At 40.2% G+C, this 25,082-nt stretch overlaps 2 protein-coding genes across 3 annotated transcripts; one reads left to right on the top strand and one right to left on the bottom strand.

Moving 5' to 3' along the window:
* Window positions 1-249: 249 nt before the first annotated feature.
* eif4eb (eukaryotic translation initiation factor 4eb) lies at window positions 250-12,185 on the bottom strand. 2 transcript variants are annotated; one of them, XM_080871037.1, is made up of 7 exons: window positions 11,790-11,977; window positions 11,153-11,256; window positions 7,688-7,783; window positions 7,500-7,563; window positions 6,453-6,566; window positions 1,062-1,201; window positions 250-972 (listed from the first exon to the last, which is right to left on the bottom strand). In XM_080871037.1, the coding sequence occupies exons 1-7, from the start codon at window positions 11,925-11,927 to the stop codon at window positions 858-860; spliced, it is 771 nt and encodes a 256-aa protein (XP_080727163.1). In that variant the 5' UTR covers window positions 11,928-11,977; the 3' UTR covers window positions 250-857. The 2 variants fall into 2 exon arrangements, with proteins under 2 accessions (XP_080727163.1, XP_080727164.1); XM_080871038.1 differs by lacking the exon at window positions 11,790-11,977 and adding an exon at window positions 12,046-12,185 and having other exon boundaries at window positions 252-972.
* Window positions 12,132-24,227, top strand: metap1 (methionyl aminopeptidase 1). Its single transcript, XM_080871036.1, has 11 exons — window positions 12,132-12,338; window positions 13,500-13,551; window positions 14,985-15,094; window positions 15,970-16,030; window positions 19,878-19,969; window positions 20,062-20,145; window positions 20,406-20,544; window positions 21,224-21,355; window positions 22,013-22,156; window positions 22,241-22,306; window positions 22,827-24,227. Exons 1-11 carry the CDS (start codon window positions 12,147-12,149, stop codon window positions 22,991-22,993), a joined length of 1,239 nt encoding a protein of 412 aa, XP_080727162.1. The 5' UTR covers window positions 12,132-12,146; the 3' UTR covers window positions 22,994-24,227.
* The last annotated feature ends 855 nt before the right edge of the window (window positions 24,228-25,082 follow it).

The raw sequence follows: 25,082 nt of genomic DNA on the forward strand, positions 1-25,082 counted from the left end.
ATGGACTGACGCCGCGTTTCCCAAACTAATCTTTTCTCTCACAAGTGTTTTTTACTGACATTTTAAGGGATCTTAAAACGAGGGAGAGCCAGATTTCACACCAAGTGCTCTTTTCTTAAGTATAATCATATCTACATTAGTCTTTTTACTTTACGGCTGATCTGCCCGTCACTGCTGATAAGTTAACTTCAAAAAGTCAGTGTCCATCAATAGAGCATCACCACAAGTCAATTAGTAAAGCGTTTATAACAAGGAATGTACCACTTACAGAAAGCAACAAAATAATCCACAATTTAACAGTTAATAATTGCAAAACCAATGTTTTAATTATATTAACACTCAAATGAATATATGTCATGAAACACTTTAAAAAGGTGGATTACGTGCAATGGCTCAAGGCAAAAAAAGAAAGAAAAAAAAAGCATAAAACGAAGGTCTAACATTCTAATAATATGCAAGCAAATTAATATAATAAATTAAAAGAGTTTAATGTCAATAAGGATTACAGCCAAACCAACGATGCTGTAAAACAGGTGAGAAATATACATTTTCTGATTCCCTGCCATTCGCAAAATAAAAATATAAAATCAGAACGATTTTGTTTAGTACAAAATGAAGCACTCTAAATGACATCCACTATTAATACCTCTCATTATTAGTGTTTGTGGAAGTTTTTGCATTCATCTGTTTTCCATAGCATTTATAGTATAAGTTCCTGGGCAGGTTATGGCAACATTTGGCATGAACTCTTTATTTCCTTCCAGATTGCATTCCGCAGAGTCTTTTGCAGCAAAGTAAACATGTGCACCAACAACAAAATAAGACAAGAAAATGAAAAGAGGCACATAAGGGCTTTCTCAAACAACAAATTTGTTCTTGGTGGTTGAACCGCTTTTGGTAGCGGTGTCTGCATGAGACTGGTAACCAATAGTCATCTTCACGGGAAGCCCCAAGCGTTCCTTGTAAACTCTCCTGTTGAAATACGAAATGACAACGTAAGATGCTGAGGAGGCCTTCAGTGCTTAGAATATTTAAACAGACCGCGATCTGATCTGTCTCACCCTATGTGCGTTACAGCTTCGCGGTTCTCGTAGTCTGACGTCCAGACGGCTATTTTATCCCCTTTTGTGCGGACGTTGACCACGGCTCCGCAGACATCATCGCTGTAGTCGTCAAAGGCCTCTCCGACTAAGCACAGCAGCTGGTGAGAGGATGCAGAGGAAGAAAAGCTGTTGTCTTGACATAATGAATCACATCTTTATTTTGACAGCAACTTGAAATCCTCATTCTTTGCGACAAGAGAAAAGGCAGTGAGGTCGTTGAGGCTTGTCGTATTCATTACTGGGGAGCTGACATTTTTAAGGATTTCTGCTTTTTCAAAATCAGTGACACGACATAGTATTTGGTGGCATTTTACGCTGACATTATTATTTCCAAAGTTACTACTTAATCCTAGTGTGATATTTCAGCAGTATCTGAACACATTTTGTTCTGACACCTTCGATATCTTCAGACGCCTCGGCCCTGTTTGAATGTGAAAAACTTCTGCAGCCGACCCAAAGCTTTAGTCACAAACCTGATCATCACACGAGCAGAACATTAAAGGGTTCTTGGTGTTTTTTCATTAACCGATCTTCTGATATTTCACTTCAGTTAAGTTCAGGATCAATGGCAGGTCAGAACAGCAAGAAATTTAGTAAGAATTTACTTTTACCTGAGTTGAGTTCTTCCAGCTTTGGAAGAAGAAATTGTTTTTATCCTATTAAATAAAATCGTAATGTGAATAACCCACTGATTCACCCTATATACTATAAGTGAATCCTATCCTATATATCAGTGGTTCTGAAACTGTGGTATGTGTACCACTGGTGGCACGTGGGCTCCCTCTAGTGATACGTGGGAAGTCTTCAAAGATTTTTTTTAAGATTAAATAATATACCATGTTCTGATTGAGGGATTTCTGAAAAATTAAAACGTACAGCTCTGCTATCACGTCCAACATAAATGAAGCCAGAAACCTAAACAGCAGTGACGTTTGTAGGGTTACTGAAGTTGGGCTAGCTGGTATATAATGATGTGCTACGTGGTGGCTAGCTACACAGCTATGGTTAGCATAACATAAACAAAGGCTACGTTCACACTGCAGGTCTTAATGCTCAATTCCGATTTTTTGATCAAATCCGATTTTTTTGTCTGCGTGTTCACACTACAAATAAAATGCGACAGCAAACGCGCTCTAGTGTGAACGCTCAAAGCGGCCGCATGCGCAAAAGAAGACGTCACACACAACGCGCTCTGTTTAGACCCAGAGCAAACAATATTGTTTGACTGATGGTCTTAATATAAAGACTTCGGACTTCACGTTTCCCAATTTTTGCTTTAAGTTATTTTGTTATTTACATAATAATGTAAATAACCTAATAATGATCCTTATTGCTGTTTTAGAGAGGAGCGGTGCTTCAAAGGATGGTTGCAGACATTTGTCAGAATCTGCAGATTATGCAGTACAAATAAAATGTTAACGTTTCTCCAACGTTGTCTTCCCAGCAGTTTCACCGGATGGCCAGGAAGCGTTCGCGATGTCTTCTCTGGCGCTGATAATTGGCGTCTGTCTTGTGTCAGTGACGTAAAAGACGAATTTAATGCGACATGACCATCAAACAGCAGTCGCTTTCTGAAACATCGGATATGTATCGGATTCAGTACCACATACGAAAGTGACCCAGATCGGATGTGAAAATATCGGATTTGTGCCGTTCACACTGTCATACCATGATCGGATATGGGTCGCATAGGGTCAAAAAAAATCAGATTTGATGCGCTTTCGCCTGCAGTGTGAACGTAGCCAAAGTGAAGCTGGAGGATGAACGCTAACTTTTTTCCACTCAATAAAAGTTAAATTGACGTATTGATGTAAACGGACCAAACTTCAGTCAGGAGAACAACTGAGATAATCCATCCACAATACGAGGTTTGTCATTAATATACTGCCGCATGACTGGGGTTTAGTGACATCGTAAGGTTTTAAAAACCGACCTTTGAATAGTGACGTTAAAAACCGAGACAGGCCGACAGTGATCACTGACTTATTTTCAGGGGCTTGTTGAGATTAAATAGAACAAGATACAAAGCTTTAAAACATGTTAAAAACATAACAGCCTTAATAAACTCAGAGTAGTTTGGACCCAGAAGCAGGTTTCATCATATCATCACTTAAAGATTGGATATCCCATCTGCTGTGGATGTTTTAATGCAGTACAGTTGTTATTTTTATCACTTGTCACATCCTGTTTATGACAGTTAAAATAAATAACATTCATATAAGAAAGAAAATTGTCTCGTGTAAACTGTATAGGGTGTTAAACAGGCCTATAGTACTGTACTTTAAAGTACCACCTTTATGACCGACATTAAGAGCCATATATTTTATGAGGTGGTACTTATTGTGAAAATTATGAGAACCACTGGTATATATAAATACAGTGGGGCAAAAAAGTATTTAGTCAGCCACCGATTGTGCAAGTTCCCCCACTTAAAATGATGACAGAGGTCAGTAATTTGCACCAGAGGTACACTTCAACTGTGAGAGACAGAATGTGAAAAAAAATCCATGAATTCACATGGTAGGATTTGTAAAGAATTTATTCGTAAATCAGGGTGGAAAATAAGTATTTGGTCACCTCAAACAAGGAAAATCTCTGGCTCTCACAGACCTGTAACGTCTTCTGTAAGAAGCTTTTCTGTCCCCCACTCGTTACCTGTATGAATGGCACCTGTTTGAACTTATCATCTGTATAAAAGACACCTGTCCACAGCCTCAAACAGTCAGACTCCAAACTCCGCCATGGCCAAGACCAAAGAGCTTTCGAAGGACACCAGGAAAAGTATTGTAGACCTGCACCAGACTGGGAAGAGTGAATCTACAATAGGCAAGCAGCTTGGTGTGAAAAAATCAACTGTGGGAGCAATCATCAGAAAATGGAAGACATACAAGACCACTGATAATCTCCCTCGATCTGGGGCTCCACGCAAGATCTCATCCCGTGGGGTCAAAATGATCATGAGAACGGTGAGCAAAGATCCCAGAACCACACGGGGGGACCTGGTGAATGACCTGCAGAGAGCTGGGACCAAAGTAACAAAGGTCACCATCAGTAACACACTACAACGGCAGGGAATCAAATCCCGCAGTGGCAGACGTGTTCCGCTGCTGAAGCCAGTGCATGTCCAGGCCCGTCTGAAGTTTGCCAGAGAGCACATGGATGATACAGCAGAGGATTGGGAGAATGTCATGTGGTCAGATGAAACCAAAGTAGAACTTTTTGGTATAAACTCAACTCGTCGTGTTTGGAGGAAGAAGAATACTGAGTTGCATCCCAAGAACACCATACCTACTGTGAAGCATGGGGGTGGAAACATCATGCTATGGGGCTGTTTTTCTGCCAAGGGGACAGGACGACTGATCCGTGTTAAGGACAGAATGAATGGGGCCATGTATCGTGAGATTTTGAGCCAAAACCTCCTTCCATCAGTGAGAACTTTGAAGATGAAACGAGGCTGGGTCTTCCAACATGACAATGATCCAAAACACACCGCCCGGGCAACGAAGGAGTGGCTCCGTAAGAAGCATTTGAAAGTCCTGGAGTGGCCTAGCCAGTCTCCAGACCTCAACCCCATAGAAAATCAGTGACGGGAGTTGAAAGTCCGTGTTGCTCGGCGACAGCCCCAAAACATCACTGCTCTCGAGAAGATCTGCATGGAGGAATGGGCCAAAATACCAGCTACTGTGTGTGCAAACCTGGTAAAGACCTATAGTAAACGTTTGACCTCTGTTATTGCCAACAAAGGTTATGTTACAAAGTATTGAGTTGTATTTTTGTTATTGACCAAATACTTATTTTCCACCCTGATTTACGAATAAATTCTTTACAAATCCTACCATGTGGATTCATGGATTTTTTTTTTCACATTCTGTCTCTCACAGTTGAAGTGTACCTCTGGTGCAAATTACTGACCTCTGTCATCATTTTAGGTGGGGGAACTTGCACAATCAGCGGCTGACTAAATACTTTTTTGCCCCACTGTATATCCTACAGGATTTAAACTGCAAAAAAATTTAAAGATACAAAGAATGTTAATTTTAAAACTAGTATTTAAATATTTTTTATCTTACAAAGAAATTTAAAAATTGAATTTGGATCTCCGCTGGCCCTGATCCAGGCCTGTATAATATATAACAGGATCCTGTCAAATTTAATGACTAATGGAGAATATTCTTGCAAAACACATTTGCTGCTAACCACGAGCGATTGTGTGGGAGCCAGGTCTGAGATGGCTCTACTACGCTTTTCCCACAGATGCAGAACCAGTGGTCCATCTACAATCTACAGGGGTGCTATGGCCAAAAAGCAGGCACGGACTTGGTAACCAAAAGAAGGCAGACTGAATGATGAAACAGTTTAAATATGTGGCTGTGTGCGGGGCTACTGCAAAAAATCTGCAGAAAAAAAATGCAGATGCTGTGCGCTGCACCTGGCTTCCCACTGAAATTACCCCAAATTTTATATTTTGTGGAGCTATGTGAGATTAGATCTTAAAACCTGCTGAAATGGCACCAAGGAAGAATCGGCTCTGCACTGCCAACAGCGCCATATAGGCAGTAGCCATTCATCAGGCGAGATTTAAAATGCTGCCTGGTTCTCGTTGATATTTAAACTCGTGAACTTTTACACCTAGGCGACGCCCTTCTTAAGTTATTGAAGTCACAAGATTATCTGAAAACGATCTCTGATGTTGACCTTGAGATTTGAATCTTAGTCACCTCAACCTCCAGGTCGACATCACTGAGATTCAAATTCACCAACATTTTAGTAGTTGCATCTATTGTATGAATTTTAAGACTATATGTCACCTTGTTCTCAGTTATCGCATTTAAAAACCTGCCTAGAAATAATATGTGGTAACTTGCTGATTGGTTGGCTGATTGTAGCGCTCACTGCTGCCCCAGGTGGCCATATGTATTAATTCAACACAGTATAAGTGTTCCAACATCCCGGTGATATTTTTTATAGCTTGTGAAAATGTTTTTCTTTTCTTTCCTGCATCTGTGCTGAGCATCGCTCGCTGTTAGCACCAAGCAAGCAAACCAATTTTCAATTGCTCTCATTTGACCAGGTTGTGATCTCAAACCTGCAGCTCAACACGCACTCACAGCAATCGCACATTTGCTGCCAAGAACATGAAATCAATCTGAGCTCGGTTCAGCTCTGAAAGATACGCTTAGTTGTAATCACCCCTTTCTGCAGGCAACAAGTGTATTGATAACATGGTGTAACTAATTATGGCTGCCAGCATGTAATAAATGTACTGCTTTGGGGAGAGGTTACAGAAATGATTATTATTGTCACTGGTTTAAGCAATGGGATGAAGAGCACAAGCACAGTCAAACCTACAGTTTCCAGCCAGTAGCGGTCCAGGTCTAATCTCCTCTGCTGCTTGGTGAGTGTAACTAGCCAGCGCCCGCCACGCTTGTTCCTCTCATCCTCCCACATGGGTTCAATGCCATCCTGCAGCAATAGTTCAAATTGTCAGCACACATCCCGAGCAGCCTCTAAGAACGAGGTTTCAACGTTGCCTGCAAGCAATGTATCTTTCCCACAGTTAGGCATTATATGTTTGCGACGGAAAAACGAAAATATATCAAAAGTCAGCGTGTATACAGCGAGTGCTGAAACACCTTTTTCTTAAAGATTCACCTTCAACCTATTTCCAGATAGGTTTTTATTTCCCAGAAGATTTCCTTAATGTAAATTTGTACAGATGATGACTGATAATCACTGGTGTGATCCTCCATAAAGGCTTGAGTCCAGTACTCTTTTTCCACTTTAACTCATCCTCTCTCTCCTGGCTGTGAGCTGGCTTTTTCTTGTTTCCCTTCCCTCCAGCAATGATGCTGCTGTTTTTACTGGAACTCTTGTCTTGGCAGTTCAGTCAGGCATTGTTCTGTTTGCAGAAGCTTTATTTGTTTCTGTTCAGTGTTTGGACTACCACTGCCTTGAGGGGTATGATGTGGGCTGTGGGACAGACCCTCAAAGCAGTCAACTTCAGTACAGGAGTAACTGATATTGTTTTACAATGTCTAAAATAATAATAGGATATCAGTTTAAAACATTTAACTGATCTCTATTCCTGTACTTCAAATGTGGAAGAGGCCTCGGGCCTTTTATTTGCTTATTTAGTATCTCAAAACAACTAAAACTAGCACAAATGCCATATCTCATATCTATGTAAAGACATTTACCAGCTTAAAAAGATGCTATGTAGTTTTTTTTTTACATGTAACTTTGAGAATATTGGAAGACTTTTACTTAAAATACAGACTGTTAAAGAAGACACTGACAAGCAAAGGTCACTAAAAATCCCAATTTAATTAAATGTATGTGCATTTAAAGTCAACACTCACTGCTTTTGTCCAGAAAAGGTAAACGAATCAAACATACCTTGAAAAGTGAGTAATCACAGCCTGACATTAGGTTGCTTGACAACTGGATATGGTTGTAGAGACTGAAATAAAGACAGAAAAGCATTAATAAAATCATATTTCACAACATATTATATAGTCAGGGTATCTCACAGCTTGTTTCTCAGTGAGAGCACAGAAGAATCCCAGACATTTATCGTTCCTTACGCCCAGAAATCTTCAACTGTGTCAAATTTAGAGATGAGTCGCAGGTTGGCCTGCCATGTTTTGCTCTTGTCATTCTTGAAGAACCACAGAGACCATCTGTTGTTTTAAGCAGAAAACAAAAATTTGCATAAATATAATAGGCCTATTATTACACACACAATGTAAACAAAGGCAAACAGAACTTCTGGGCAAATGAGCAACGTATGGATGCACGAGATGCAGATGATGCTTGTCCCAAATGCTCAACACTAAACTCTCTAATAACTCAGCAACAGGCTGGCAAAAAAATTAAACTAATAAAGAATTAAAGCAGACAGACTCCCACAGTCCAAATATGAGCCAAATAAGGTCTGAATAATAAGCCAAATATCTTCAGCTGTACTAAATCCACAGAGCAGAGTGTTTGATGAGCAATTAGAACGTTGTGTGAATTTTTCTAGTGAACCTGTTTATCAGACATTTGAATGTTTAGTTATAGGCCATGATCTAAGGCCACATACATTACACGATCCCTCTCATGGACTTCAACAGGCTCAATCACCCTTTGACCCTGAAAACAATGTGGGAGTTAAGAAAACTGAGAAATGCACATCACTGTCAATACAAATAACATTAATCCGTTTCAGATGCTTTATGCCACTGTCAATATTTTGGGATATTTAGCCATTAGCATTTACCTTCTCATCAAAATGAGCTGTGAGACACCACTAAAGTGTTTAGGAGCCAACTTTTCTTTTAGCTGACTGGATCTCAGTCGAGTTTGGCTTTTATATTTGACCCTTTTGGACATAAAGACCCTTGTGGAATTTAAATATGCATAAAATATTCATTCACGGCTTATTTGTATTCAGCACAGAAGGTACTTGGAAAGTATCCAAGTATGGATTGAGAGGAAAAACACTGAACCCCCCTGGACAGGTCACCATGCCATCACAGACAATCACAGTCTTACTGTGGGGAAATAAAAAAAGGCTTGAATCCGACGCTCTGCATGCATAAATACATGGATACAGGTACAATTTAATAAAACTCATATATATAGAGTTATATATGAGTTTTTCCATTTTATCAATGAATCATCCAGATTTTAATTAAGAAAATGCAATCAATCAATTATATTTACTGTCACATACTGTGTATTTACCAGGTTACCAGGTAACCTGTCTACAGGTTAGGGGGTAATTTAAGACCAAACTTGTGATGAAATGCACAACAAAAGTCCAAATGTGCATATTAATACAATAAGAAGATGAATAATCTTGTTCTGAGACTTAGACAACTGGCTGTGGAACCCCACGACCCCATCAGAATCAGCTGGTTTTCTTGGTACGGTAACTTTAACAACTATCCAGTGAAGTCATACAAAGTAAGTCCATGGTGGTGGGGTGAAATCTGGCATTTTAAGTCACCTAACTTTTCCCAGTCTTTTGATCCTTTAGAATTCCTACGTGAGCTACGCACATTAAATTTTCAGTGATGGAAAAACACAAGCTTAAGCTCTGTTAAAAATCTGTAAATAATTTACACCCACTCAAAGTGTCACAATCTAAAGTCAAAATCTTACCTTTTTATTACTTTTTTTCTTTAAATAATGAACTTTGAACATCAATATCATGGGATATACCACTTTAATCAGCAAAGCAGCATCAATTTAATGTCCGGCGCTTGTACGCTGGATGTTTTAACTGTTTCATACTAGACTGATCCCCAGCTCCTCCAGTCTGCATGTCAAAGTGTTTCTTGGGAAAGATACTGAAGCACAAATTACCCTGATCCATCCATCAGTGTGTGTATGAGTGTGATCGTTAGAACACGCTGACAGGCATAGTATAAAGCACTGCTTTGAGTTCTCACTTGGAGTAAAAATGCGATACATAAGCCAGTCCTTTTACCATTTAATAATTAAATGGAGAAAACCCGAAAAGGTGCTTTACAGTTTGATCTTTCCTTTTCCAAAGATGGAGGTTTCTGTGAGATTTTCCACGAGTGTACTGCAGCCCTGGGCCTGCAGGGCCAAAACTGATCCCCAGCCTAAGCACTGGGTACTCTTGCATTTAACAGAAGCCACAACTGTTACATCATCTAACTGTCCTGCTGTTACCATTTTTTGTACATATAAACTCAGCATGAAAGTAAATGACAAACAATGATTTAATGATGCGGTTCCACTGCATTATCTAATTGTGTGTTTGGTGGGGGTTGAGTGGGACAGAGTCATATGATCTGGAAATCCTAGCTGTGCGATATCAATGAAAACACTGAAGATCCATCAAAAACACATTTGAGATAACTTCATATTTTAATTATTAAATGTGTATTTATGACATTTTATGACTGCCAAGTCTGTTAGACACTGTCTTCAATCAAGATGAAAATTGGTTTAACTCATCAAAATCTATCTTGGAAACAAAACACATTTGCATTTGTTCTTCTATTTATGTTTCTATCATGCAGACAAATTGTGTAAATGGCTCCTCTTCCTCCCGTAAACACAGCACTCATTGTTTTCAGTGAGTGGTCAATTCATGTCTCTCTTTCACTTCTGCATGAGCGGCTGCTTCGGCCATGAGGAGAAACGGTCATTCAGTTCTCGAACTGAGCCTTGTGATCAAACATGAGTCTGACACAGGTCACCAGTCTTTTCTCTGGAGTTTGATGCACTTTTCATCTTGACATTTATCCACTCCCACACACAAGCGGTCGCTCTTACTGACCGTGATAAGATGCTGGCATGTCCTATGTGAATGGCAACTGAAATGCTTTTGTTTTGTTTTGCCTCCAAAGCACAATTTTCAAGCCACTTAGACAAAAATTACTTTAATTCCGTTGAATTAAACCAAAGCCTGCCTAATTGCTATTCTAAAAATAGTAATTAAGGCTTTATTATACAATTTTAAACTTTAATAACAGTCTTTGCATAACAACAAACAGTTATGCAAAGCAAGGAGGCGAACAAACTATCAGACTTTTTGACTTCAGCTGATAAGCAGTACTGATTTACAGGCCTATAAACACATCACACAGATGACTCACACACACTGGACACGATTTGGTAATAGGAAGTGAGGCAACAATTATATATATATTATTTGGGCCTTAACAGACAAGCCATACTATTAATTACTATTCAATAATGTGATAACAAGTGTTGGCATAAAATAATTTAAACGAGTAATTCTGATCTTTGGTTTTTATCTGGAGAGATAAAGAAATTTTGAGACTGTGGGAGTTTTTAAGACGTTTTCAGAAATCTTTGTGGGGGCATTCAACAGGTTTTCTAGGTTTTTTCTTTTTTTAGTATATAAACATGCAGGTTTTATGTACTGGTAACCACTGAAATTAAAGTTAATTTAAATAACGCTGTAGAACAGCTCATCAAATAAACGTCCTGAGGTGTTACCAAAAGTGTCATGACTTGCTTGAAGGAAAACTTTGGGTCGCTTTACATAAACCTGCGGTCTCTACCTGTTCTGGAGCGGGTGTTTGATGTAGGCCTCTGGGCTCACAATCTCCTGTCCGGTCTGCTCAGCTCCATCTTCATCAGGCTGGGAAGGACTTGGGTTAGTTTCCTAAAAAAAATAGATGGAGGCTCAACACTAATATAAGGTATACAATAAAACTGAAAACAACATGTTTGAGTTCTGGTTTTTCCTCTTGTTTACTTGTTTCCACTAGTAGAAGTCCCATTTTTAAAAAAAGAAACTGATATTATAGCCTAAAACGAAACTTAGATCGACTTAAATTCCGTGACGGAAGCAGATGTTTACGGAATCCATTACGAACATCTGGAACACATTTCACTATGATGCGAGACAAAGACTAACTAATATTAACTATAAAATTACTTAATACAAATAAGGAATCCCCTCTGTGCTTCTACATCATTTACCTCAGCTTACAGCACTGCTAACGGCGGACCGCAGAGGTCGTGTGTCGAACCATTCTGACAGCTGGATTTTTATTTACATAAAGTCCTCCTCGGATATAAGGTATGATTTCACGTGCCTCTAATAAACACATATTTCTTGGAGGTTCACTTCACCGCTGCGCAATGTCCGTCACTAAAAGTGACTGGTTTTCAGGTGAGAGTTAATGTGCTTGCCTCGATTGGTAGCAGTAACGTCAGCTTGAAAGTTGGGAGATTTCCACACACAAGCATTCCTGTTTTACGCCTCGCTCGTGGCACCCAAGACAAATTTGAAGTACTCAAAACAACACGTGCGGCCCCAACAACGCTCATTAAGCATTTACGGGCTAACGTTAAGAGTTGTACGTGAAGTTTACGGTTGACACCGCCCTGTAATCGAAGCGAGAAGACCCTCATATGTTTTCATGTGTTCTTTACAGAAAGTACTCACCGGTTCGGCGGTCGCCATCTTACAATTCTCTGTTAGGAAAGTTTCTGTTGATTGGACCGAACTATGCAACGTGACGGTCCCGCTGCGGACATGCGCCGTGCATGCAGCTGCCACTGGCTGGCTGCGCCGGCTGGCTGCTTGTCGTCGACTCCACCCCTTGTGCAGACGGAGCAGGCATGGCGAGCACCGAGGCTAGAAGGGAGTGTGAGACAGAGGGCTGCAGTAAGGACGCCAAACTTCAGTGCCCCACATGTATCAAGCTTGGTATTCAAGGTTCCTATTTCTGCTCGCAGGTACTTCTGCTTTCCCGGTTTGTCTGCTTTAAATGTGAGCTGGTGCCGCGTGCCGGGGCCCTCTGTTTTATCACGAGGTTGCTAACTGACAAGCTAGGTAGCTGTGTGTACGTGAATCTATTGGTAAAGCGCAACTTTTTGTGAACGTTGCGGATGCTTATTAGTTGTATAGTGGCACACAGACTGGTGGCGATAAATAATGCAACCAGTGATTGTAACTGGTGCTACCTGCTAACCACCAGGCCGAGGGCAAACGCTTAGCTAGCTAACTTATGGCTAAAATGAGTCATGTAACGACCCTGGTCAAAATAATAGCTGTGGCCAATTGGTGTTAAGTTGTCTAACGTAAAACGGTTTATGAAGTCATATTTATTGTGTAGGAATCACATAAAGTGATGCAGTATGTTGCACACACTTGCATTTGAGTTGTAAAGTGATATGTCACGCAACTCTAGCCCGACAGATCATCCTGGTTCTTTGGTTCCCACGAGACCAAACATCTGTAGGAAATGTGTCATTTTAAAGATGGAGTGTTTATGCGTTGGGTCTCCTACTTGGCTGGAAATCAGAAGAGCTACATGTAGTATGCAAACACATTTCTTTCAGAAGTTTGGCAGCTTAGAGTAGTGACAAGCACATTGGTACGCCACTTGTGTTTTAATTACCAGTTATACCACGTGGATATTTCCTTTGTAGCTGCATACACTGGATTAGAATGATCAGTAGAATTTTGAGTAAAATCTCTCAAGATTTCTTTGAAAAGCTAAAAAAGCTTTGAAAATATAAATAGTTAGTAATAAACACTGTCAGCAACACGATCTTGTAGTGCAAAGGTATTTGACCCTAAAGGGCTCTGCTGTGAGTGCAGTTTTGGTTCTGCTGCCAGACTCTGCTTTCCACTCCGTGCCATTAACTGTCCACGCTGATTTATAGGCCTTGATGGTTTCTGTTTGCAAATCAGCGAATAAGATGACCTTTACCGATGGCAGCAGGCCATCCTTTTTCTGCTATTTCTCAAAGTAAAGTAACCCAAATTTCAGTTGTAGCTGACTATAATTGGGTTATATGGTTGTGATCACGTGTGAATGTTGCATATTGTTGATATGGACTTCACTGAAAAATTTGTGCTGTAACAGTAATGATAATAATTTTTCTTTGCAGGAATGTTTTAAAGGAAGCTGGGCATCTCACAAGTTGCTGCACAAAAAAGCAAGTAGGTGCAATTGGGCACTGTCTACCACTGTGCTATCATGATGCTTAGCTTATATGACGTAACACTATAATCATAAAATGAGACTAACAAAAAGAAACACATTTATAATAATAACAGACTATACTAACTACATTCAAATATGGTCCTGTAATATCCTAGCTGCAACTAAACCCGGAAAACCGAAAAGTGTAAATATATCACTGCACTGCAAGTGATCACACCATAACTTTGAAAACACTGCAGTCAGTGCAGACATGGGTACACACACTACAAACAAGTACTGTTAAGAATTTAGAGCTATACATTACATACTGTGGATTGAAACAAGGAAGTGGCACAAAACAAACTAATGAGGTTTTCTAAAAATGGAAATAAAAAGTTATTTAGTCCTTACAAGATGCAGTAACTACTGCTACTACTAAAATGAAAGCTACAAGGAAATCAAAAAGGACAGTGGGACAAGGTCAAATTAGTGACTGCAAAAACCAGACAATTCCAACACAAAATAAAAACCACTATTTGATAACCATAATTTGAAACAGGTCTGAACCAAAAGAAACCTAAAACTAAAAAATGCTGATTATACCCGCTGCATCGCTAATTTTCCCACGTACATGAAATCTAAGTCTCAGCAAATTCATTCATCAAACTCGTAACCACACTGAAGCGTGACTGTCAAAAGAAACACCCGCATGGCAAGATGACCCAACTCTAAGGCTACGTCCACACTAATGTGTTTTCTCTCCGTTTTGGCCTCCCGTCCACACTGAGACGGCGTTTTCCTCAAGGAAAAACACAGCGTCTTGAAAACGCATACATTTCAAAACTGAGCTGCCCCCTCGCAGTGTGGATGCTCATAAACGCAGATGTCCTAAAATGATGATGCATTTTAGTCATGTGATGCAGTCATGTGACCAATTAAACAAAGATAGCTGAGTGCATTGCACAGCAGTTGTTTTGATTGGTCTCAATTTTGACAGACCTAAAAAAGATTAATATAAGTTTGTACATGCTCCTGTTAGCTTTTCTTCAAATTCTTTAATTTTCACTCGCTTTTGCGCAGGACTGGAATGTAAGTGATTTCGGTCGTTTCAATGTGAACGCACAACTCTGTGAAAACGACTGAAAACACTAGTGTGGACGCAGAGCATTTTCAGACGAAAACGCCGTTTTCAAATCTATCCGGGCTAGTGTGGACGTAGCCTAAGGCAGCACATATCCATTACCACAGATCAAAATCATTCACAGCTTCCTTTTAAGACTCCTCTGTCAATCAAATTGCAGCTCAGAAAGCTGAGAGGTGGCACCCCTTACATATGCGTGTCCTTTTAGAGTCACGAGTTGGTGAAACTTCTTTCTGTACTTTGTGCCAGATGATTCAGACACCCTGTGAGTTGTTTTATGTGTATGTTGTATATTCTTTTGTATTTTAGAGGAAGAGAAGAACCAAAATGAATCTAAGAACTGTGTGGAGAAGGAGATCAACACAGACCCATGGCCAGGGTACCGCTACACAGGAAAACTACGCCCTCACTACCCTCTGGTAAGTAATGAAAAATGAACGGGCAGGCAGAACAGCTACAGTCCACTATATAGGACTGCATTAACCTGCACTAGCCAAACAAACTGGACTTTGGGGATCAAACATGGCATGGTATGGATAGCCCAGCTTCAGTACACTACTAAGCCTAGTTTATGGTCATTGCATTGGTTATTGCGTGTAAAGTTGTCTTGCTGACAAGATAAACTAGGTGTACACATAAAAGGTGAAGTGAAATGACATTGAGTTATCTACATGTAATAAAATCATCCCAACAAGTATTTCACAGATTGTAACAGATCAGGGGAATAAACGAAGCCAACAGGAAAAGCATCATCTGAACTTTTCAGTCGTGTCATCTCACTTGGCTGCAGTTTGTGTGAAAAACTATTGCCAACATACAGACAAAAGCTGTTGGATTAGGACATCTGAGAATCTAGACACTGCTGATCCTTTGCTGCTAGCTTCCCGTGAGATGTGTTAGGTCTCCTGGTACCACTGCTACTGATGCGAGGTGTAGTAAATGCACATAAAGCCAGAATTAAACTGAATACATCAGTACGTTGACACTGATATCCGGTCCAGCTTTTTGAATCAGGATCAGACTAATATCCGACTAATGTCAGAACGGTGCATCAAAAAAAAAAGGGCTGGTGGTGGTGGGGTGCATTGGATTTATAACACAGCATGAAACAGGTACAAGCTCAAGCATAAAGATAAGAATCATCTTATGGTATTTACCTTATTCAAATGAATGGAAATCAAACACAGACACTAAAAGGAAATGCTACATTTTGTTACTTGCTTCAAGGATTCTCTTATATAAACACTGACACGCTGAGTTAACCTGTCTGTCTTTCTTCTGGCCTTCTCTGTAGACTCCCATGAGACCTGTGCCAGGTGACATCCAAAGACCTGACTATGCTGATCATCCCAGAGGTAACCCGATCTCTTTCTGTTCCAGCAGAAGTGATCTTTTTATTTATTTATTCATTTTAAGCTGTAAATCCTTTTTGGCATGTCACACTGTGCAGGAAAGTGCAGTTCATCAGAGGTACTGTGTACAAGTAAGAGGATTCATTCAGGGCTTTCATACTTTTGATAAATCAGAAATCAACCCTAGCTCAAATTGGGGCATGGGACATGATGAGCATAAGCTGTGGTGTCTTGGTATAAATTGAAAATATTACAATATTTAACCTGACTTTGACCTGCATAACTGATGGGTTCATTGGTATTTTAGTGGCAAATAAGTTACTAATATGTCATTTCGTAAGTATGTGTTGACATCAGCTAAGTGGGGGAAAAAGTCCAGACCACATTCATTATTACCACAATAAATGAGTTAGAAACTAATGGCACAGATTTAGTAACGCATGCATGAGCATTGAGAGCTACCTGTTGAAGGCCCGTCTCTGTCTCTGTCTGAACAATGCACTCATCCATGCATGCATGTTCTGCCATTTTTGCATGAATGCACAGATAAGCTGATACGTCTTGTGCTGTCAGCTAAAGATCTGTACACACAGAGGATAGTCTGAACAGGCGGGTAATGAAGAGCCACATCAGCAAGTTTTGTGCTATAATTGAAATTCAGCAGTTTATCGAGATATTTGTCACCTGTTCATTTTTAATTTTGCTTAAGTGGGCATATTTAATATGGTGAGGCAACTGTGCCGCGTTCAGCCACAACAACCAGTTTACGATTGAGCTCATGCATTAGAATTAATATCACATGGTTTATATTCAGATGCAGAATTAGATGTGTGCTCACTGTTTGTCCAGGATTATGTTTGCTTACTTGTTTCTAGTCTTTTCAAGTCCACTCAAAGGATAAATTCACATATGAGCCTCTACGTTCTTTTTCTTACATCATGGGCAGAACACATTTTACATTACATGCTGTAGCTACTTAGTAACCTTATTGTACAGATGTGGTTGGGCACAGACCATTTGATTTGTGCATCATTTTCAACTTCTAATGATGAAATTCATGTTACTCACAAGTAGACCCTACTCGCTGACAAGAAATATGTAATCCTGCAGTTACACGTGGAGTTGAGTTGACTCAGTGAGTATCAGCCTGAGATACAATGGCTATACTCTCATTCTGTATTGCTTCTGTCCTTGCTCTTTAAAAGATTTTCCTTGTTGGTGTAAGTCTGATTCCTAAACCATTTCCTAAAGTCCATCTCCAGACTCTAACCTTATTTTTAGCTGATGGTGTTGTTTAGCCTTTCCAACATACTGACTTCATCAGGATTTTAAGAGTGGGGTGGAACAGAGGAGCAGCTCATCATGATTTGCTGTGTTGCTCAGTAGTCACTCCTTAGGGGTGCTGAAAAAGTGTGGACTAAACCTTTAAACATTCACTGATAGATTAATCGTTTCTTCTCCCACAGCGCTCACTGGACTGTTTTTAAATCCAGAACCTGATATTTCTTGTTATGATCTCGTCAAGATCAATCAGTAAATCTGGATTTAAATGTATCTACATGGGCAAAGTATTGTGCTTAGTGCAGCTCGTTTTAAAGCTGCTGCATACAGTATATGGATATAATTTCACAGTTCAGCTTTTGGAGATGTAGCACTTTGAAATCAGTGAATATCATGTAGGCACATCTGTACTGATGCCTTTTATTTCTAAGCTGGTGTTTCAAACCGGACTTGAATAGTCTTCTTTCTAATGTCCCTGTAATATCTCACGGTGATCTCTCTCCCTCGTTGGTGTTGGATTTATTGCAGGGAAAAGTCAACCTGCTGACAGCTCTGCTGTCACGCTGTGTTTTTTTTATCACCAGTTTGTTTCTTTTATGTAAATTATCACAAGCTGAGATTACTCTTATTTTTTTTTTTTTTTTTTTTTTAAATTTTTAAATGAGCTGAGATTACTCTAACCTGCCTTATTTTACATTTATTTCTCTGGGCAAGTCATTCTTTTTTTGCAGCCATGGCAACCTCTGCATCCGTGTCATCTGACTGCATAGATCCACACTCAGGTAGTCATGGTTACAGTCTCCTTTCATTCTCCTGTGGTGCCAATTCGGGGAGTGAAGTACAATTGATTCAGGACAGTGTTTCAATGGATTTAAATTATTACTGGTAAATAGGGATTCTTTAATAACTCAAATGTGGACAGTGAGCATCTTCAAATCAGCCGGTACACATCAACTAGCTGCACATTCCAAAGGAAAAGGCCGAAAAATTCCTGATAGAGGCCTCTTATTAGTTCAGGCTCGGTCCCGCTTCAGGGCTGAACACAAGCATTTTCAGCAGTGATTTTCATTCTGAAAACATAATGTACACACGGTCCTTTTCTCATACTTCGCTTCTTCTCAGAACAGGTGTATCAAAGTGTTAGTAAGTCCAATTGATTTCCATTGTCACACTGTGGCCTCTTCAGGTCAAAAGGACACCAGCATTTGATTCAAACACTAATCTGTCTCATGTCTGTGTTGCTAGGCAACTGTTCACGTTCATCCAGCATTCATCTGGTCGAGTTAATAAATTATGGACCAGCGAATTATTGATTACACGGGTGCTTTGACCAACAGATATTTGTATGCATTTTGCAGTCCAATTAAAATGTTGGGCTCTTGTTGGATCGGTCGTTACCAAGCTGACCTGCTGCACTGAGACCTGCACTTTTGTTGTTCTCCATATAACAGAAGCTGCCGAGCTTTGTTCTTCTGAGCCGACGGTGTGAGTGTCATTAGAGCCTGCCTCTGCTCAGTTGCTGAAGCTGTAGTGTAGTCTTTATAGGAGTGGCTAGTTATTCATAGCAGCACAAGATGCTTGTTAGATGTTTAGGGCTGAAGCTGGCAAAATATCAAAACAGTTCAGCTTGATATGCACTCATGACTCTTTATTAAGAACACCAGTGCAAACTAATAGACAGACTGCAATCTGATGCAATTCTACTTTTACACTTGTGATTTTTGTTGATATTGTGAGAAAGATGGTTTGGTTTTGTACTGGATTTAAATATACTATCGGTCCTCATGATCATACATGAGGTCATACCTGAGGTGAGTTTATTTTTCAGATTTATACTGCTGTACAAGCAGTAAAAAATTAAACATCACAAGGATTTCACATTAAAAGTACCAAAACTAAACCAGGTGGCACTCCTGTGCTACCATCAGTAGTTCTATTCCTCTGACATATCAAAAACAACGTTCATGTCCTAAAACAAGGAATACCTGTTTGTAGTGATTAAACTTTTCTCATGAGAGCGCACCCTGGGCTTAGACTTTAGCCATGGCTTTCTGAGAGTAGATTTGCCTTCTGCTATAGAGAGTAATGCTTTATTTATTTTTCCAGATGTTCCCTGTTCTTACACAGTGGTTTTTACTGAAACTAAATCACTGTTTTCTGATGGTCTAGAGGTGGATTAATTGTGTACTGTAACTTGTTGAAGCTGCGAGGAGTCAGAGACAACTGAAGGTAAAGCTCATAGGACAGTATGGGTTAACATGATTGCCTTTATTTAAGTATCTATATTCTTGCATGGGGTAATAGTTACAGTTGCACCAATTGCAGTGTAACTGTTAAAATTATAGTATGAATGACAATGCCTTCTCAGTAACAGATGATTTATTTAGTTGTCACTTGTGATGGAAAAACAAAATCAATCAGGAGAATGTAAATCCAGCAGTGACAGTCTGGAAATTGATAGACTGACAGCAGCTGCTATTGCAAGATCCTGGCTGAATGAGCTCATCAGTTTCACTGAGTATTGACGTGTGAGTGATGCCAGTTGTCTGTCCTTGTTTCCGTCCCGTAGGGATGTCTGAGTCCGAGCAGTTCTTGAAGGGGACGTCACAGATCAAGACTCTTTACCCCGAGGACATTGAGGGCATGAGAGTTGTATGCAAGGTAGCAATCAGTATTGACTCTCTGCTTTCAAGGCGTGCATTTCTAGCTTACCTTTTATTGCAGTGCGATTTTGACATGTGTGCTATTTGCAGCTGGCAAGAGAAGTTCTGGACATTGCAGCCGTGATGGTGAAACCAGGCGTTACAACAGAAGAAATTGACCACGCCGTACATCTGGTGCGTTGTTTTGAAACAAGACACAATGCCTCATTTTTGGATCCACTAAACACAAACTCGCATTATGGCTCATTATAGTTCATCCACATGTCAGCGCCAGGCATGTAAGCAACGTAAGCACTTAGGTTTGAACTGTTAAATATATCAAATGAACTCCTTTAAAATGGATTATTGATCTTCGATATTTGTCATACATTTACATTTGTACTCTGTTGTTGCACTGCTGCCATCTCTGTAACATACACACTTTGTCCCGACAGGCCTGTTTAGCAAGGAACTGCTACCCCTCCCCTCTCAACTACTACAATTTTCCCAAATCCTGCTGCACATCTGTTAACGAAGTCATCTGCCATGGCATCCCAGACAGAAGACCCCTGCAAGAAGGAGATATCCTCAATGGTGCGTTCACTGCCTCACATGTCTTCTCTTATCTGTTCCTGCTTTACTGCCATCGTGTGCTTTAATCTCCAGGGAACTTTAATACTACAGTGTTTAAAAATGTATTCATATTCCCAATGTCTAGCAAAGTCCTGTGAATGCTTGAGTTTGTATACTGGTAAATGTTTGAGGTGAGGGGGGGAAGGGGAATTGGGATGACAAATGATTGTACCGAGATCCCGAAATGGTATCAGCAGGAGTTTGGCCAATTTTAGCCTCTTTATGAATATTTCTGCTAAGGCGACGTCTTCTATCCGCCACTCCCCTCAGAGCGTCTGATGGAGTACTTGCCAATAACTCATCTCTCGCTGCGTGGCCCAACAAGACAAATAGTTTCATTAACCTCTACCAGTGGGGCTTTGCCAGTCAGATTCTCTGCTGTCTATATTTTTCCTCAAGTGGGGAAAAGTCCCAGTTTGCAAACTGGCACTTCCAATTTTATCAGCAATTTTTTAATAAAAGGATATTTTGTATTGCCTTGCAAATGGATACGTGTTTTCTGAAAACTTGCTAGCGCCTGTTATTAACTGCTCTTGGCAGGTCATTCATAATATTGCTCCCTTTGTGTTAAACATAAAAGAATTCAGTTTGTCATCTGATACAATGGTCCTGACATATTTGTCTTCCCACGCTCACGCAGTGGACATCACTGTGTACCACAATGGTTTCCATGGCGACCTCAACGAAACCTTCTTTGTTGGAGAGGTGGACGAAGGAGCAAAGAAACTGGTTCAGACTACGTATGAATGCCTTATGCAAGCCATTGATTCTGGTAGGCTCACTTTCTGTCTTTCTAACATTTTACAGTGATGGTGGTGTTTTGTGTTGATGTGATGGACGTTATGTTATCTACCCTTGTTTAATCAAAGACACAGCTTTGGCTAAATCAGCCAGTATTAGCTTATTGGGATTATTGGTATCAATATATTGAGGTCATTGAATAACAAGAATTAGCAGAGTTCGGCCACCAGAGAGCACTTACATTTCAGAGCAAGTCGAAATTGATGGGTCATTCCTCAGTGACCCATCAGTTTGTGAACTGCAATCCTTAAAGTGGCCAGGATGTTGCAAATTCTGATTATCTACATGTGCGGGGCAACTGGGATGCACCATCTGCTGAGGAACATCATGCATTATGGAAGATTATCAGTTAATCACATTTTATTTTCTGGTCTGCGCAATAAAAATAAAAGCAGATCCTCTTTTCCCACAGCCTCTTCAGAGGTCTTGTTTTGTCCAGTTAATAGTCAAAGATATTCAATTGACTGCTGAAGGCAAACTCAACATTACCTTTGTAAACCTGAAATAGGAAAATACTTTACATTTTGAAACATTGACGTAGAAACAACATCGTTTTCCATGTCAAATAGTTACATTAGTGTGTGTGGTTCAGGAAATAAACTAAGCCCTGTGTTGTTTGCTTCCTCAGTGAAGCCTGGCATTCGCTACAGAGAGCTGGGTAACATCATCCAGAAGCACGCTCAGGCCAACGGCTTCTCCGTGGTGCGCAGCTACTGCGGCCACGGCATCCACAGACTTTTCCACACGGCTCCCAATGTGCCGCACTATGCCAGTGAGTAACTCCCACGGTTAGCGCTGAATGTGTTAGCATTAATTACTCAAAAGTGCATGATTTATGTTCTCCTTAATTTCCCAGAAAACAAAGCAGTTGGTGTTATGAAGCCTGGCCATGTGTTCACCATTGAGCCCATGATATGTGAAGGTGAGTGTAACCTTTGTATGAATAATAATCTTTACAGAAATAGATCAAATGAATATGTTAGAAAACTGCCTTAATTAGACTATTTGCAAACTACATAGTTCAAGCGACTAAAACTAGAATACTATGTCAAGTTAAACATTGGAATTCTTGTTTCTGTTTGCAGCTTTATTGCAGTGTAGTTCTCATAATACACCATAAATGGTGTTTTGCTTGGTTTTTAGGAACAGAAGCCTTTGAAGAAACCAAATTGTTTTATCTAATCAGCTCATCCTAAAGCAAAATGACCAAGTTGCCTTCAGAAATCACCTTCACAGTCGAGCATATACTGAGCAAAGCTGAGACTATTAACAGGTTCTTACAGGGTAAAATTGTGTAAAGCCAGGCTCCAAAATGGGTCATTACACTTTAAAACCTTTAACTATCTCACAGGTAAACAGTGAGTCATTGTTTTGTCGACTTTGCTAAATTGACTTTGTGTAAGCCAAAGTCAGAAATCGTGTGCGTGTGTGTAATGTCTCAGGTGGCTGGCAAGATGAGACGTGGCCAGACGGCTGGACGGCGGTGACCAGAGATGGGAAGCGCTCGGCTCAGTTCGAACACACCCTGCTGGTGACGGAAACCGGCTGCGAGATCCTCACCCGCCGTCTGGAAGACAACGGACGCGCTCATTTCCTCAGCCAAATGTAGACCGGACAGAAACGCACCAAGGACTGGACTTTACCAAACACACACACACACACACACACACACACACACACACACACACACACACACACACACACACACACACACACACACAGCATTTCTGCAGCTCACACACAAACACACTCGCACACACACCCTCAGCACTTCTGCAGCTCACACACAGCACATTGAAAAATCATGAGGCACCGCTCGTGGAGCTCTCATGGCTTTCTGAATTAAATATCGGTTCCTCAAAGTAAATGGAAGTACTTGAATGTGTCTTATATCAAATGTGGATTACTTTATTAGTGAAAACTGTATCCTCTGGAGGAAATATAAAAGTATTTATGAGATTTGGTTTTGCTTAGTGGACAGGATTGATAGGCTCGTTTTCACCTCTGGGTCTTGTCATGCCCAGAGCTGTCACAGGCTGTCTAGTTGTTGTTGTCAGTGGTGGGTGGAGCTCAGGGCAAATTCAACTAGTACACCATGCTTTGCTTCTGTTTTTTTTTTTCCCCCAACCTCTGCTAACTTAATCACATGTCATATAAATTTACCGGTTGTGGAGTGAGGAGAACCAGCAATACTAGAGAGCAGAGTCCACAGAACACCAACAAGCAACTTAAAATTTAAGCTTATCAAATTCAAGTTGGGCAACTAAGGCAGGTTCACGGCCAGAGAGCTAAAGGAAACAATTGGTATTGAGTTGATTTACTGTTCAATGAAAGACGAGGCTGATTAGCTGACTACACTATGTCATCGTCTCATTCACCTGTTGACGTGTCCAGTACAAGTGCTGTAACCTAATTGTTATGTCTTGAATGTGGCTATTATTAGCGCTCATCCGGTGAGGAAATGGGCAACGGTTGCTAGGAGAATTGTGACGTAGCCTCAAGAGCATCTGTGCGGTTGTCCAGAAAGACAATAAAGACCCTGAACCTCAAAGTGCTGGACTTTTTGGCCCTGCTTTGAGAAGTACTTTGGTGTCTCATGTTTTCAATAGCCCGGTTGTAGCAAATTAAAATGTGAATCTAGAAATTGAAACTAGCCAGCTATCTCCATCGGTGGCTCCCCTCTCCTTTTACTCTGCAGTAGTCACCATTCATCTCGATGACGGGATTTTCCTCGTGCAAGAAGCAGCATTCGGTATTTCTGTATTTTCAGAGGACTAATGTGATCAGAGTTTCTCTGCCATCTTTGTATTTCTTCTAATGGAGTAATAAATGACTCTTCTGTAGCTGTGTGTGGGTGAGTTTGTCCTTCAGTAGACTGCAAATGAAAATCCCAAAAGTGGCTTAATTTAGCAGCTTTTTATTAATGGAAGTGACAGTTTGGGTTCTTCTCAGCCGTAATGCCTTTTTAAACTCAGAGGAGGGCAGTGATGATCATTAAAGTTTTGATTTTTGACTCTGTTTACTCCCGTGTTACACAATGTCATCATTTTTAGTGCATTTTCCTCTGCTTCATTCATTGCAAATGAATTTAGTCCCACAAACTTGACTGTGTCTGTGTTTGTAAGAGTTGGAACTCTTATGTGCAGTTTGATGCTTTGAAAGGTTTCTGGAGTAAAAGCTTAGCATTTCCTCGTGCTAATTGCACATTTGTAAGGTATCTAGCATTACTAATGGATCCTGTTGTGTACGCTGCTCATCTACCGTCTCCTTTCAGACAGTCTTCTCTTATATTAATTACACCTCTGCATTTCCCACATGACAAGTGGAAATGTCTGCTGTGAAGAAAATCCTGTGGGGTTCACAGTAATTAACCCCATCAAGCTAAAAAGGCACACAGTCTTTTTTTAATTTAGTCTTTCATCTATTTGCCTAACACATCACGGTTGTAATTCAACACCACAGAAACATAGAAGAGGTCAAATTTGTCTTTGAATATGGCTTTTGACAGGTTTCGGTCGACTACAAATGATATAGTTGGGACGGAGCTTTAATCTTTTTAATTTCTTTGATGGAGAAAATGCGGCTTGGTTTAAAACTGATTATTCCAGCAGCAGAAAAGGTTTTTCAGCCAGAGCCAAATGGAAAATCAGCAGGATTCCTCTTAATTTGGATATCATTTACTAAGGTGTAATGCTCAT

This window comes from Rhamphochromis sp. 'chilingali' (genome assembly GCF_963969265.1).
Source record: "Rhamphochromis sp. 'chilingali' genome assembly, chromosome: 21".
NCBI lineage: Eukaryota > Metazoa > Chordata > Actinopteri > Cichliformes > Cichlidae > Rhamphochromis > Rhamphochromis sp. 'chilingali'.

Coding starts and splice junctions, on each gene's coding strand:
- eif4eb (XM_080871037.1), bottom strand. CDS start 11,927: ATGAGCGTTGTTGGGGCCGCACGTGTTGTTTTGAGTACTTCAAATTTG. Junction 7,784..11,152: donor AAACACCCGCTCCAGAACAG/GTAGAGACCGCA, acceptor TTAAAACAACAG/ATGGTCTCTGTGGTTCTTCA. Junction 973..1,061: donor GAAGCTGTAACGCACATAGG/GTGAGACAGATC, acceptor GTATTTCAACAG/GAGAGTTTACAAGGAACGCT.
- metap1 (XM_080871036.1), top strand. CDS start 12,147: ATGCAGCTGCCACTGGCTGGCTGCGCCGGCTGGCTGCTTGTCGTCGAC. Junction 12,339..13,499: donor GTTCCTATTTCTGCTCGCAG/GTACTTCTGCTT, acceptor TTTTCTTTGCAG/GAATGTTTTAAAGGAAGCTG. Junction 22,157..22,240: donor CAATGTGCCGCACTATGCCA/GTGAGTAACTCC, acceptor TTAATTTCCCAG/AAAACAAAGCAGTTGGTGTT.